At 40.7% G+C, this 14714-nt stretch overlaps 1 protein-coding gene across 3 annotated transcripts in view; it reads right to left on the reverse strand.

The window, feature by feature from the left end:
- EML5 (echinoderm microtubule associated protein like 5) overlaps positions 1–14419 on the reverse strand; it is a 197032-nt gene extending 182613 nt beyond the window's left edge. For 2 of the 3 annotated variants that reach the window (XM_025391288.1, XM_025391287.1), the window contains exon 1: positions 13979–14175. In XM_025391288.1, the coding sequence (XP_025247073.1) occupies positions 13979–14175 (197 nt within the window). Of the gene's footprint in view, positions 1–13978 lie in introns of all 3 variants that reach the window. The other variant, XM_025391286.1, reaches the window with a different exon arrangement.
- Between the last annotated feature and the right edge of the window lie 295 nt (positions 14420–14714).

Consider the following 14714-nt stretch of genomic DNA (forward strand, 5'->3'; position numbering starts at 1 on the left):
TGCTAAAGTATTTAGATTGTAGATTGGATATGTGAGAATATTTAGAGCTCTCTTTTCTTCTGGCACAAGCAACCGTCAATGCTCAAGGTAATCACTGCTCCATTAGTCTGTGTTCAAGACTAACCACAAAGAACAGAACCTTTAGGAAAACTAATTAATAACGGGTATGAAAAATATACCTTCATTATTAAGCGATCCAGGTTTTGGGGATATTTGTTACCATACCAAAATTTAGTCTATCTTGACTGATTAAAGCATTCTCCTAAGATCTTTTCTCCTGAAGCCATAAAGTAAAACTATGAGTATCATATCAGAAGTTTAAATATAGTACAGAAATATAGATTTACTCAACAGAAAGGAACTGAACCAGATCCTGCCTTCTGCCACTGATAAGTTATGTGACGTATGGCTAATTACTTAATGTCCAATAGTATCATCAGTTTATATAATAAAGGCTAACAAGCGATAATGGCACGTCTTTCCTTTTATTTACGTCATTCCCAAGAAAATGAGTTGGTTCTCTGTCATCTTTAGAAGGTGACCAATTACCTTGAACTTGAATTGACTGCAATTCTTACCCTAATTAAAAAACTCAAATTGTCCCATGTAGAAGTCACTTCGTATTGGCTCCTTGGAACTTTGTGTGTCACCCTACTAGCCTTTTATATGTCCTGCACTCTCTGATGTCAAGATATTCTAGGCGCAAACCAGGAATCAGCTACTTCTCCATGAATCCTTAGTTTTTATCTTGAAGAATGAATTTTAAGACCAGAGTCTGGGACTTGCTATCTATACTGGCTTTGTCACATTTTTTGTAAACTTTCAGTGGATAGAACTAGGTAAAAAAACATATTCATATATGATACATTGTGAGTTCATATGGACATTTCCAATTCAAATTCAGAACTACAAAATTTTTACTTCTATGTTACTGTGAGGAAATAATTCTCCATGGATGTCTCATGTTTCTGAAAAAAAAAAAATTCTTTTTTTTGAAATGGAGTTTTGCTCTGTTGCCCAGGATGGAGTGCAATGGTGCAATCTTGGCTCACTCTGCAACCTCCACCTCCCAGGTTCAAGAGATTCTCCTGCCTCAGCATCCCAAGTAACTGTGATTACAAAAGCACACCACCACACCAGCTAATTTTTGCATTTTTAGTAGAGATGGGGTTTCACTATGTTGGTCAGCCTGGTCTTGAATTCCTGACCTTTAGTGATCCACCTGCCTCAGCCTTCCAAAGTGCTGGGATTACAGGCATAAGTCACCGCACCGAGCCCATGTTTCTTAAAATTTTGAATGCAAAGGTATTAACTTTGTTCTAGACTATTTTTTGAAGGATATTTGTACAGCAAACAGACTTGAAAAATAAAGATAATATCTCCCTCTGGACAAAGGGTAGATTTGTTTACTGTTCAGTATAAAAAACGTCTCTCTCTCCAGCGCAAAGGACACTGTATCACTCAGGGTTCTGCGGAGAAACAGAACTAATAGAATATATACAAAGGGATTTATTTCAAGGAATTGGCTCACGATTGTGGGGACTGACAGGTCTAAAATCCACAGGGCAGGGCGGCAGTTGATGTTGCAATCTTTTCTTTTTTTTTCTTTTGAGATGGAGTCTCTGTCACCCAGGTTGGAATGCACAGGCATGATCTCGGCTCACTGCAACCTCCACCTTCCAGGTTCAGGTGATTCTCCTGCCTCAACCTCCCAAAGTGCTGGGATTACAGGCGTGAGCCACCGTGCCTGGCTGAGTGGGGCCCCTTATACAGAATAATCTCCTTTCCTGAAAGCCAACTGATAAGATGTTAATCATATCTATAAAATACCTTCACAGCTCACTTAATGTTTGATTAAATCATCTGGTACTATATAACCTAGTCAAGATGACACAGAAAACTAACTATCACAAGCAGGTTTGTTTGCAGCCTATTATAAAAGATTCAGTTTCCATAAACCCCAGGTTACTTAGCTGTGATGGAAACTCACAATTTAGGCTCCTGTATATCACCCTGTGGGTTTAGGTGGGCAAAGATTACTGACACAAACACAGTGCTCATGCTGTTTGCTGTGCATATATGAAGTGATAAACCCTTTTGTTTCTGACCCAGAAGCTGATGTGTTCCGTCAGCATCCAAGAAATTGTGGTAGGTTCCTAGTAACTTTCCAGTAGGGTAAAACTGCAGTTAAGTTCACAGTTCTTGACAGTTACTCCTGATTTTTCTTCTTCCATCCTGAGAATTTTGGTTCTCAAATATAATAGATTAATAAATTAGAATGTCCCAAAATTACTGATTTGTTTTATCCCACCTTGCACACACCACAGACTCAGAATAACAATGCCAATGATACCACGGTGTCCTGAATTGGATCCTTCTGGTGGGTTCTTGGTCTCGCTGACTTCAAGAATAAAGCTGTGGACCCTTGCAGTGAGTGGTAAAGTTCTTAAAGACGGTGTGTTCGGAGTTTCTTCCTTCTGGTGGGTTCGTGTTCTCACTGACTTCAGGGATGAAGCTGCAGACCTTTGCAGTGAGTGTTACAGCTCTTAAAGCCAGCGCGTCTGGAGTTGTTCGTTCCTCCCGGTGGGTTCGTGGTCTCGCTGGCTTCAGGAGTGAAGCTGTAGACCTTTACAGTGAGTGTTACAGCTCATAAAGGCAGTGCAGACCCAAAGAGTGAACAGCAACAAGATTTATTGCGAAGAGCGAAAGAACAAACCTTCCACAGCGTGGAAGTGGACCGAAGCAGGTTGCCGCTGCTGGCTTGGGTGGCCAGCTTTTATTCCCTTCTTTGGCCCTGCCCACGTCCTGCTGATTGGTCCATGCTACAGAGCACTGCTTGGTCCACTTGACAGAGTGCTGACTGGTCCATTTTTACGATGCTGATTGGTGCATTTACAAACCTTTAGCCAGACACAGAGCACTCATTGGTGTGTTCACAATCCTTTACTAGACAGAAAAGTTCTCCAAGTCCTCAGCTGACCCAGAAGCCCAGCTGGCTTCACCTCTCACTACCACTAATTATAATTACTAAAAATCGTCACTTATTTTGTATATCCTTATCCCCTTTCTGCATTTCTTATTGATATGCTTTGGCTGTGTCCCCACCCAAATCTCATCTTGAATTGTAGTTCTCATAATCTCCAGTCATGGGAGGGACCTGGTCGAGGTAACTGAATCATGGTGACAAGTACTCTCATGCCATTCTCATGATAGTGAGTTCCCATGAGATCTGATGATTTTATAAGGGGCTTTTCCCCGTCTTCACTCTCTACTTGTCCTTGCTGCTACCATGTGAAGAAGGACTTGTTTCCTTCCCCTTCTGCCATGACTGTAAGTTTCCTGAGGCTTCTCCAGCCCTGCAGAACTGTGAGTCAATTAAACTTCTTTCCTATATAAATTACCCAGTCTTGCTTATGTTTTTATTAGCAGTGTGAGAACAAACTAATTCAGTTGTTTTAGTTTGTTAGATTGGTAAAGATACCCAAAAATGTGGAAGCAACTTTGTAACTGGGTAACTGGCAGAGGCTAGAACAGTTTGGAGGGCTCAGATGAAGATAGGAAAATGTGGGAAAGTTTGGAACTTCCTAAAGACTTGGAAGGCTCAGAAGACAGGAAGATGTGGGAAAGTCTGGAATTTCCTAGAGACTTGTTGAATGGCTTTGACTAAAATGCTGATAGTGATATGGACAAAAAGGTCCACCCTGAGGTGGTCTCAGATGGAGAAGAGGAACTTGTTGGCAACTGGAGTAAAGATCAATCTTACTATGCAAAGAGACTGGCAGCATTTTGCCCCACCCTAGAGATCTGTGGAACACTGAATTTAAGAGAGATGATTTAGGGTATCGGGTGGGATAAATTTTTAAGCAACAAAGCATTCAAGAGGAAGCAGAGCATAAAAGTTTGGAAAATTTTCAGCCTGATGATGCAGTAGAAAAGAAAAACCCATTTTCTGGGGAGAAATTCAAGCCTGCTGCAGAAATCTGCATAAGAATGAGGAGTCACAGGCTGCTCGCCAAGACAAAGAGGAAAATGTCTCCAGGGCATGTCAAAGACCTTTGCGGCAGCCCCTCCCATCACAGGCTCCGAGTCTCGGAGGAAAAACTGGTTTCCGGGGCCAGGTCCAAGGCACCTCTGCTATGTACAGCCTAGAGACTTGGTGCCCTATGTCCTCACCATTCCAGCTGTGACTAAAAGAGGCCAAGATACAGCTCAGGACATGACTTTGGAGGGTGCAAGCCCCAAGCTTTGGCAGCTTCCACATGATATTGGTCCTGCAAGTGTGCAGAAGACAAGAACTGAGGTTTGGGAACCTCTGCCTAGATTTCAGAGAATGTATGAAAATGCCTGGATGAGGCACAGTGGCTCACACCTGTAATCCCAGCACTTTGGGAGGCCAAGATGGATGGATCACATGAGGTCAGGAGTTCAAGACCAGCCTGGTCAACATGATGAAACCCTGTCTCTACTAAAAATACAGAATTAGTCAGGTGTGGTGGCACACACCTGTAGTCCCAGCTACTCAGGAGGCTGAGACAGAAGAATCCCTTGAACCCAAGAGCTGGAGGTTGCAGTGAGCCAAGATTGCACCACTGCACTCCAGCCTGGGCAAGACAGAATGAGACTCCATGGGAAAAAAAAAAGAAAGAAAGAGAAAGAAAGAAAAACAGAAAGACACCTGGATGTCCAGGCAGAGGTATGTTGCAGGGACGGAGTCCTCATGGAGAACCTCTGCTAGGGAAGTGCATAAAGGAAATGTGGGGTTGGACCCCCGACACAGCTCTACTAGGACACTGCGTAGTAGAACTGTGAGAAGACGGCCACAGTCTGGAGGACAGTGTAAATGCAAAGGACTAAAATCTCCAATCAAAAGAGATAGAGTGGCTGAATGGATGAACAGATCAATGGAAGATCCATTGGAAAAGTTCAATGGAACAGATCAATGGATCTTCCATTGATCCAGGAAACACATTTCACCTATAAATACACACATGGACTGAAAATAAAAGGATGGAAAAAGATATTCCATGCCAATAGAAACCAAAAAGAGCAAGAGTAGCTATACTTAAGTATACCAGAAAAAATAGATTTCAAGACAAAAAACTATAAGAAGAGACAAAGTCACCATATAATGACAAAGGGGTCAATTCAGCAAGAAGATATAACAATTTTAAATATATACGTGCCCAACATTAGAGTACTCAGATATACAAAGCAAGTATTATCAAAGCTAGAGAAAGAGACAGGCCCAAGTATAATAGCTGGAGATTTCAACAACCCATTTTCAGCACTGGACACATCTTCCAGACCGAAAATCAACAAAGGACCATCTGACTTACTATGCACTATAACCCAAATGTATCTAATAGATATTTGCAGAATATTTCATCCAATGGCTACAGAATGCACATTCTTTTCCTCAGCACATGGATTATTCTCAAGGATAGACTGTATGTTGGGTCATAAGACAAGTCTTAAAATGTTGGAAAAAACTGAAATATCAAGCATCTTCTCTGACCACAATGGAATAAAACTAGAAATTAATAACGAGGAATTTTTGAAACTATACAAATACATATGTGGAAATTAAACAATATGCTCCTGAATGACCAGTGGGTCCATGAAGAAATTAAAAAGGAAACTGAAAAATTTCTTGAAACAAATGCAAGTGAAAACACAACATATCAAAACCTAGAGGATACTGCAAAAGCAGTACTCAAAGGGAAGTTTAAAGTTATAAGTGCCTACATCAAAAAAGAGGAAAAACTTCAAATAAACAATCTAATGATGTATCTTAACGAACTAGAAAAGCAAGAGCAAACCAAACCCAAAATTAGTAGAAAGAAATAAGATCAGGGCAGAAATAAATGAAATTGAAATTTTAAAAAACTAATACAAAATTTCAATGAAACAAAAAGCTATTTTTCTAAAAAAAGTTAAACAAAATTGACAAACCTTTAGCCCAATTAAGAAAAAAAAAGAAGATACAAATAAAATTGGAAATGAAAAAGAAGACACTACAACTGACACTGCAGAAATTCAAAGGATCATTAGTGGCTACTATGACCAACTCTATGTCACTAAATTTGAAAATCTAGAAGAAATGAACAAATTCCTAGACACATACAACCTACCAAGATTGAAGCAGGAAGAAATCCAAAACCCGAACAGACCAATAACAAATAAAACAAATAACAAGATCGAAGCCATAATAAAAATTTCAAATCAAAGCTACAATGAGATATCATCTCACCCCAGTTAAAATGACTTATATCCAAAAGACAGGCAATAACAAATGCTGGCAAGGATGTAGAGAATGTAATTTTGTATAACCACTATGGAGAACAGTTTGGAGGTTCCTCAAAAAACTAAAAATAGTGCTACCATATGATCCAGCAATCCCACTGCAGGGCATATACCCAAAAGAAAGGAAATCAGGATATCAAGGAGATATCTGCACTCCAATGTTTGTTGCAGCACTGTTCACAATAGCTAAGATTTGGAAGCAACGTAATAGTCTATCAACAGATGAATGGATAAAGAAAATGTGGTATATATACACAACGGAGTCTAGTCAGCCATAAAAAAATGAGATTCTATCATTTGCAAAATCATGGATGGGGCTGGAGATTGTTAAGTGAAATAAGCCAGGCAAAGAAAGAGAAACATCGCATGTTCCCACCTATTTATGGGATCTAAAAATCAAAACAAATGAACTAATTAACATAGAGAGTAGAAGGACGTTACCAGAAGCTGGAGAGGGTAGTGGAGGACTTAAGGGGATGTAGGGATAGTTAATGGGTCCAAAAAAAGAGTTAGAATGAATAACAGCATTTGATAGCACAACACGGTGACTATAGTCAATAATTTAATTGTACATTTTAGAATAACTAAAAAGTTGCAGCTGGATTCTCTATAATACAAAAGATAAAGCCTTGAGGGGAAGGATACCCAATTCTCTATAGGATTATTCCACAGTTCTTGCCTGTATCAAAACATCTCATGTACCCCATAAATAGACACACTATGTACCCATGAAAATTAAAAACAAAAAAATTTAGTAAAATAAAACAGAGCTGTTGATCTTTCCTTCTGTCCAAAATATAAAACTTGCTTTTCCAACACTGTTTCCCAATTCAGTAGCCAGTAACTCCATTCTTTCAATTGTTCTGACCAAAAATTCTGTGATCATCATTGACCTTTCTTTTCTCTCACGATTTATATGTGATCCATTAATATATCATGCTACCTCAACTTCAAAACATATACAAAATTTGACTCTTTCTCACTACTTTCCCTGTTACCACCCGAGTCCATGCCACCAATACTTCCTGACTGGATTACTGCAACAGTCCCCTAAGTGGTCTCCCTGCTTCCATCCTGTCCCTCCCTCTTCAGTCTGTTGTCAATGTAGGAGCCAGAGTGACTTTGTTAAACCATAAGTCAAATTATGTCACTATTTTGATTACATAGTTCCAATAGCTTCCATTCTCAGATGGGAAAGTGAAAATCCTCTCATCAGCCTATAAACTTCTACAAAATCTGCCCTCACCACCATTAGCTCATCAGACCTTATTTCTTACTACTTTCCTTCAAGTTCACTCTGCTCCAGCAGAGGAACATTCTTACTGTTCCTCAAAAACACTGGCATTCTGCTTCAGGGCATTTGCATTTGACAGTCCCTTTGCCTAACATGTCCTTTCCTCAGATATCCACATAGCACATTACCTCACCTCCTACTTTCTACTTAAGTGTCACCTTTACAGTGAGGTCTTCCTGGCCACCCTATCTAAATACCTATCTAAACTCTTCCCAATAGTTTCTTTGTTTTTTTTTTGTTTTTTCTGTTTTTTTTTTGAGACGGAGTCTCACTGTGTCTCCCAGACTGGAGTGCAGTGGCACGATCTTGGCCCACTGCAAGCTCCACCTCCCAGGTTCATGCCATGCTCCTGCCTCAGCCTCCTGAGTAGCTGGGACTACAGGCACCCACCACCACACCCGGCTAATTTTTTGTATTTTTAGTAGAGACAGGGTTTCACTGTGTTAGCCAGGATGGTCTCAATCTCCTGACCTCATGATCCACCCGCCTCGGCCTCCCAAAGTGCTGGGATTACAGGCGTGAGCCACCACGGCGGCCCCCAATAGTTTCTATCGCATTTTCTCACCTTGTTTTCCTTAGCCCTTACAAACTATACATATATACATGCATATATAAAATTTTACAAACATATATAAAATTTACCTTCTTTATTCTGTATTTCCCCACCCAGTAGATAAAAGCTCCATAAGGGTGGGCAATTTTATCTGTTTGGTTCACTGCCATATCTCTAGTGATAAGAATAGTTTTTGGCAAATAATAGGTGTTCAGTAAATATATGCTGAAAGAACAAGTAAACCAAGAAATAGACATGGGCCAAATGCCACTTAAGAAAGGGTCTTAAGAAGGTGTGAGCAACCAACTGATATGGTTTGGCTCTGTGTCGCCACCCAAATCTCATCTTGAATTGTACTCCCATAATTCCCATGTGTTATGGGAAGGACCCAGTGGGAGATAATTTGAATCACGGGGGGCAGTTTCCCCCATACTGTTCTCATGGCAGGGAATAAGTCTCACGGGATGTGATAGTTTTATCAGAGGTTTCTGCTTTTACATCTTCCTCATTTTCTCTTGCTGCTGCCATGTAAGAACTGTCTTTTACTTCCCACCATGATTCTGAAGCCTCCCCAGTCATGTGGAACTGTCAGTCCAATTAAACCTCTTTTTCATCCCAGTCTCAGGTATCTCTTTATCAGTAGCGTGAAAACGGACTAATGAACCAACTAAGTCAAATCATGATGAAAAATCAAATAAGATGAGAACTGATAATCACTGGATTTGGCAATGCCAGTGGTCACTGGTAACCTCAACAAGAACTGCTATGGTGAAACAGAACAAAGCCAAGAGTAAATGGGAGAAAACAAACTGAAGAGAGTATACGCAAATTTTTCAAATATTCTCTCATAACACAAAACCACTGCACACAATGTTACCTCTTCCCAGAATGCTATACCTTCTTTCATTTCTTCTGATGACCCTTTCTCCCTATTGTCCTTAAAGACTTAGCTTAGGTATTATATTCTATAAGAAACATCATTGTGAACTTTTTATAACCCCGTGTACATACCATATCACAGGGACATTAGTGCTATTCCTAATATACATATTCTCATTGAGTATTTGATTGTGTCTAAACTCTGAGTATCTTAAGTCAGGGATTCTTGCACAAAACAGAAGCTCAACAAATATTTCTTGGATGAGAAAACTTTGAAATAAAAGTTCTTAATAGCTTCTAATAATTCATTATTCCACGTTTTCCTTAATGTATATCCAAAACATGTTTTATTAATTGTCTGCATATTTGCACACAAGACATTATAAAATAAAGGAAAATAGTTATTAAATGTAAATCTAATAATCTGGCTTATCCCTAAAGAATATATACTTAATACACATCTGTTACAACTTCAACTATTATTCTAGTTAATTCCTACTTTTCCTGGAAAATATCTCTTAATTTTATCCCTTAAATTATGCAATATTTTAAAAACCATAAATATTTTGATATTGCAACACATAAAATGAAATCTTACCAAATATAATTGTTACATGGTCTATAAATAAATGCTACGTCCATCTAATTCTAGTTACTTAAGCACAGGGACATTTTATTAAATATGTTTTCTAATACTTTTTGAAGCACTACTTCTACATATTGCACAGTGCTTAAGAAAATTCTGGAATCAGGTTTGAGGAGAGGGTTTGTGCCCATTTCTCAAACTGCTTAAGAATTCTAGGCATGGTTGGGGCAATGTGTTTCCCAAACAGAATAATCTGAGACACTTTTTAAAAAATAGATTCCTGGGCTCCAACCTTAAAAAATTCTGACTTCGTGCATTTGAGCAAAAGGCTAGAAACTGGTGAAAAGCTCTTCAAACTATTTTGAAGATAAGCCAGGTCTGGGAAATCGTGAACATGTACCTGGAAACATTAAGTAGACCACAAGTAGGTTTCCAGTAATTCCTACCAGAGCTTAAAAAGTTGCTACTGTGAACCCATATAAACACACAAAAAAATCTATCTACCATGGAAATGTCATTCGGAATCGCTTTTCCAATTACAATTTTGACTTGTATTGAATAAATTAAGTTTCTATACCATAAATACTGAGCAGTCAAAAACCACTTTTGCTAGATTACAATAAGGCTTGGTCAGTATTTTTTCTAAAGAACATTTACCACAAATAAAGAAAATAGCTTCTACACCCTTCATTTTGTCTTTTAAAAAAGCCATACATAGAAGCAATGAACAGTTATTATTTTAACCTGCAACCATATAGTATGGTATACTTTTCAAAATATTTCAGATACATTGTCATTTGAGCTCATCACCAACTCATGAGACACTTTGACTATGTTTAAAAAAAAAAAGCATTCTAAATTCTACAACTACATAATACATAAACAATAGGCCCTGATTACTCCCATAAGGAGAGCAGAATCAAATAACAAAATGCCCCAAGTTAATTATATTCCACTAATGGTCTTCACTCGTATAGATGATTTAAAAACTGTCAATAATATCCTTAAGAACAATCTTGCAAAAATTTGCTGATGGGAAGTACCTAGAATAATAAATTTGAAAAGATATTGCACTCTGGCTGCACACGGTGGCTCACACCTGTAATCCCAACACTTTGGGAGGCAGAAGTAGGAGGATCACTTGAGCCAAGGAGTCCAGGACCAGCCTGGGCAACATAAAGAGACCCCATCATTAACGAAAAAAAAAAAAAATAGCTCGGTAACATGGCCTACATCTGTGGTCTCAGCCACCTGGGAGGCTGAGGTGGGATGATCACTTGAGCCCAAGAGTTCAAAGCTACAGTGAGCACCGATTGCACCATTGCACTATAGCCTGTGTGATGCAGAGCAAGAGCCTGTCTCAGTTAAAAAAAAAAAAAAAAAGCTATCGCATTCTTTTAAGAACTTGGCAAAAGTTTTAAAATATAGACCAAGATCTAGATGTGCATCTTATGCTAAAACTAGTAGTGGTTTATTTTATAACTTAGTCTTAAATCTAGACTAGAGGTTTTTGTAGATATAGATTTTATAGATTTATAGATTTTATAATAAAATAACTAGAGAATTTTGAGAAAAAGACCAAAAAAGTGACCCAAAAAGCCGTGTATTATTTCTGACACTGAAACTAATTACTATATAAATCAGTTACTGAGATAAATATAACTAAAAGATAAATGACTAGAGAAGTATACCCAGGTAGACGGCAAAAAGAAGATGGAGAATACAAGCAACACTGAGAAAATGATGAGATGTCATGTGGCACCACCACTGGCAATCCTCGGTGATAATAAAATGGTCAGAGAACGAGTAAGCAAATGATAGACTAGTCATGATTCAGTCTTTACCACCAACATTGCAATCACATTTTCAAAACCTGAGGACAATGATTTGCTCATTCTGGAAGAGTTCTATCCTCAGACTAAGTAATATTTGACCAATAAGTTTTACATAAGTTTCAGACAAAGGTGGAAACAAAACAGATGATGAAAACAGCACTGACTTTTTATTACTAAGGCTAAGGTTACAGCAACATTGTTTTTCACTATGCATCACATTTGTGAATTACAAATTACATCTTCTGCTGTGACATAATTTAAAAATTACCAGAGTTGTTTCTATACTCACAAGTCAAACAATGAACTGAAAAAATATTCAGAGGTTTTAATAGTTGCTCAAACTATTTCACAAATATGATCTGTCATTACTATTTGAAATAAAATGTCCAGAGCCCTTTCACTGATTCCTAAATTATATTCTTAGTATTGTATTAAATTTGTGCCACCAATTTCAATTTCAAGATGCTGTATGATTCAGATTTTACTACCTCATTGAAACTTTTCAGGAAACTTATTTTCATTGTTATACATTAAAGATGTATCATTTGGATAAAATCATAAGCATGTATTCAACTATGAGAAATTCGAGTATGTTTGTTGTTTTGTATGAGTTGTGCAACTGTACCAAAAGAAAGTCAAAGCATTACCTTCCTTAGAGTTTACTGAAACATAATTATGAAATTTAAGCGGTGTGACATATAATACAGCTTCTAATTACTGCCAGAAGAACAAGATGTAATTTACCTCACCAAATAAATCATGTCTACTTTCAGAAGACCTTAGTGCTGTACTGCTCTCAAAACCCCCAAGGAGTAAAAACAATACAAGTGTACCTCGAGAAGACCTCAAAATCCTTCACATTTACTCCACCAGCTGAATTCAACCTAACAGACTAAATTATCTGAAGCAGGGCTTCAGTGAAGGCTGCTGCAATTAGGTAAAGCTACTATGCCTGGTACTTTGGGAGACCTAACATACGGGAAAGAAGAGAGACTTGAAAGGATTAGGGAAAAAGACAAGACACTGGGGTAAACTCTACTCTTGGGATAAATAACAAGACAAATAATTACTATGGGTTTAGTTTAGTTTTGTTTTTCCATCAGCAATTTAGGCTATTATAATAGGTCTGTAACCCTAATCACCACCATACAGAGTCCCAGCCTGAGAAAAATGAAATGACTTATCAGTTACCTTTTCAAAGTAATACATTAAGTACAATCTGAAAAAGTGCTCTGGTGTCCAACAAAACAAAACAAAACAAAAAACTGAATACATAGCACCACCTCATTCCTTATTGTGCAATCCCAATTTTGGCTCTTCTTATCTTTACTCCATCTTGCCCTACCTTTGTCTGTCCTAGGCCTCCTTTTCCCTCTTACACATTATAGATGTACAGAGACGCAAAACAGAAGAACAACTTTATTTGTGGAATTTAAGTACCAGGGCTTCTTACCTACAAGACTTCGAACCAAGCTACTGGATTTGAAATGCCCAATTTAAATCCTGTGCAACATACATGAGGGAAAAAATTTTGTAACCAAACCCAAATCATAGAATCTTTGATAAAACCCCAAGAGCACCACACAAACACATTCTCAATTGCTTTTAATGTTTTCCTCCGTAAAGGACAAAAAATGCTGTGCTTGAGGCAATAATCAGTGGCCTAGAATGATTTCTGAAGCTCTTGACTTTACCACAAAAGTTCTAAGACACTGATTGAAAATTACATTTCAAATATACCGCTCACTGAAGAAATGTAAACAAGTACTGGGACCAACTTTGAGATACTGTCCAAGGAAGACTAAAAATAGCACCCCAATCGCGATTTAATTTTTTAAAAAAATACAAAAGTAGCTTATTTAGGAGTATTTTAATGAAGAGAATTGGAAATCAACGAAGTTATTTTTAGCAGCCTCTTCAGATAAGACCGACCTTAAATTGCCTTCAGGTGTGTATATTTTAACATCCAATGAATTGCCTGGAGGTTGCCGGGGGTTTCTGCTGATACTAGCAGGCGGTGAAACCTGAACTAATAATTACGGCCAGGAGGTGAGAGCCCTCCAGGACGCCACCCTGGGCGCGCTCCCCGGGACCAGCCCACGGCTTGCTGTGCTTCCATCAGTCCTTTATTAGGTAAAGGATTTCCCCCACCCCGGGTGCTTTAAGAATGCATTTAATAAGAAATTTCTCACAGGATCTAAAGGAATAAAGTGCTACAAAAATAACCTTTTCGCAGTTTGCGTAATTTTGATGGAGTGTGAAAGGGCACAAAGCCGTCAAACCGGGTGCCCGGTGGATCCGCGGACCTGATCTTTCTGCACGGACCCGAGAGAGAGTCCCTAGAAGAGGAAGAGGGGAAAGGCGTTTGCAGCGTGTTAACTGGCGGACTCGGGACCAGAGAGACAGCTGCGGATTCCCCTCGGGGTGATGCTCCGTGCAGGAGCGGTCACGGCGTCCAGAGGGACCCGCGGGTGCAAACTCCGGGAGCAGCTCGCAGGGTGACGGCGGCGGCCCCCGCTCCCCGGTACCTGATGATGTCGTCGCTGTGGCCCCGGTAGAACTTCTGCCGGTGCTCCCGCGGGCTATACACCACGCCGACCCCCGCCACGAAGTATACGATCTCCTTGGCCGCAGTGTAGTAGAGGTTGTTGCGGCACTGGTGGCCCCGGTAGCCGTACACCCACTCGAGCCGCAGGTGGCAGCTCGGGGCGCTCCGGGCCGCCATGTCGGGGCGCCCACCCGCCGCTCCCGCTCGGGCCCGCGGCGGCGGCGGGAGGCGGTGGCGGCCCGGCAACGAAAGCCCTCCCGCTGGCGGCCGGGACTTCCCGCCTGCCGCGTCCTCTAAGCCGCGCCCGGCAGGTGCATCTCGCTTCGGGGGCCGCCGCTGCCGCCTCAGCCCACAGGCGGGAGGAAAACCCTCGCCTCGCGGAACATGCTGAGGGCCGCGAGCGCCGCCGGCTGTCAGGTGGATGCCCCGAGCCCTTCGCCCGCCTCGGCTAGCCTGGTCTCCTCAGCCCGTAGCGCCTGGGCCGAGAGCGAGGGCCCGCCTCCAGCTCCTCAGCCGCCGCCCGCGCACGCAGCTCCTCGCCCCGGTCACCTGCGGCGCTCGCGCCCCGCCGCGGCCTCGTAGCCACAGCCTGGCGGACCCGCGCCGCGCACCCCCGAACCGAACGGAGCCGAGCTCAGCCGAGCCGAGCGGCGGGCGCGCGGCCTGGCGTGGCCCCGCCCCCTCCCGCGCTCACTCCGCCCCTCCCGGAGCCGAGA

This window comes from Theropithecus gelada, chromosome 7b (assembly GCF_003255815.1).
Source record: "Theropithecus gelada isolate Dixy chromosome 7b, Tgel_1.0, whole genome shotgun sequence".
NCBI classification, from domain to species: Eukaryota; Metazoa; Chordata; class Mammalia; order Primates; family Cercopithecidae; genus Theropithecus; species Theropithecus gelada.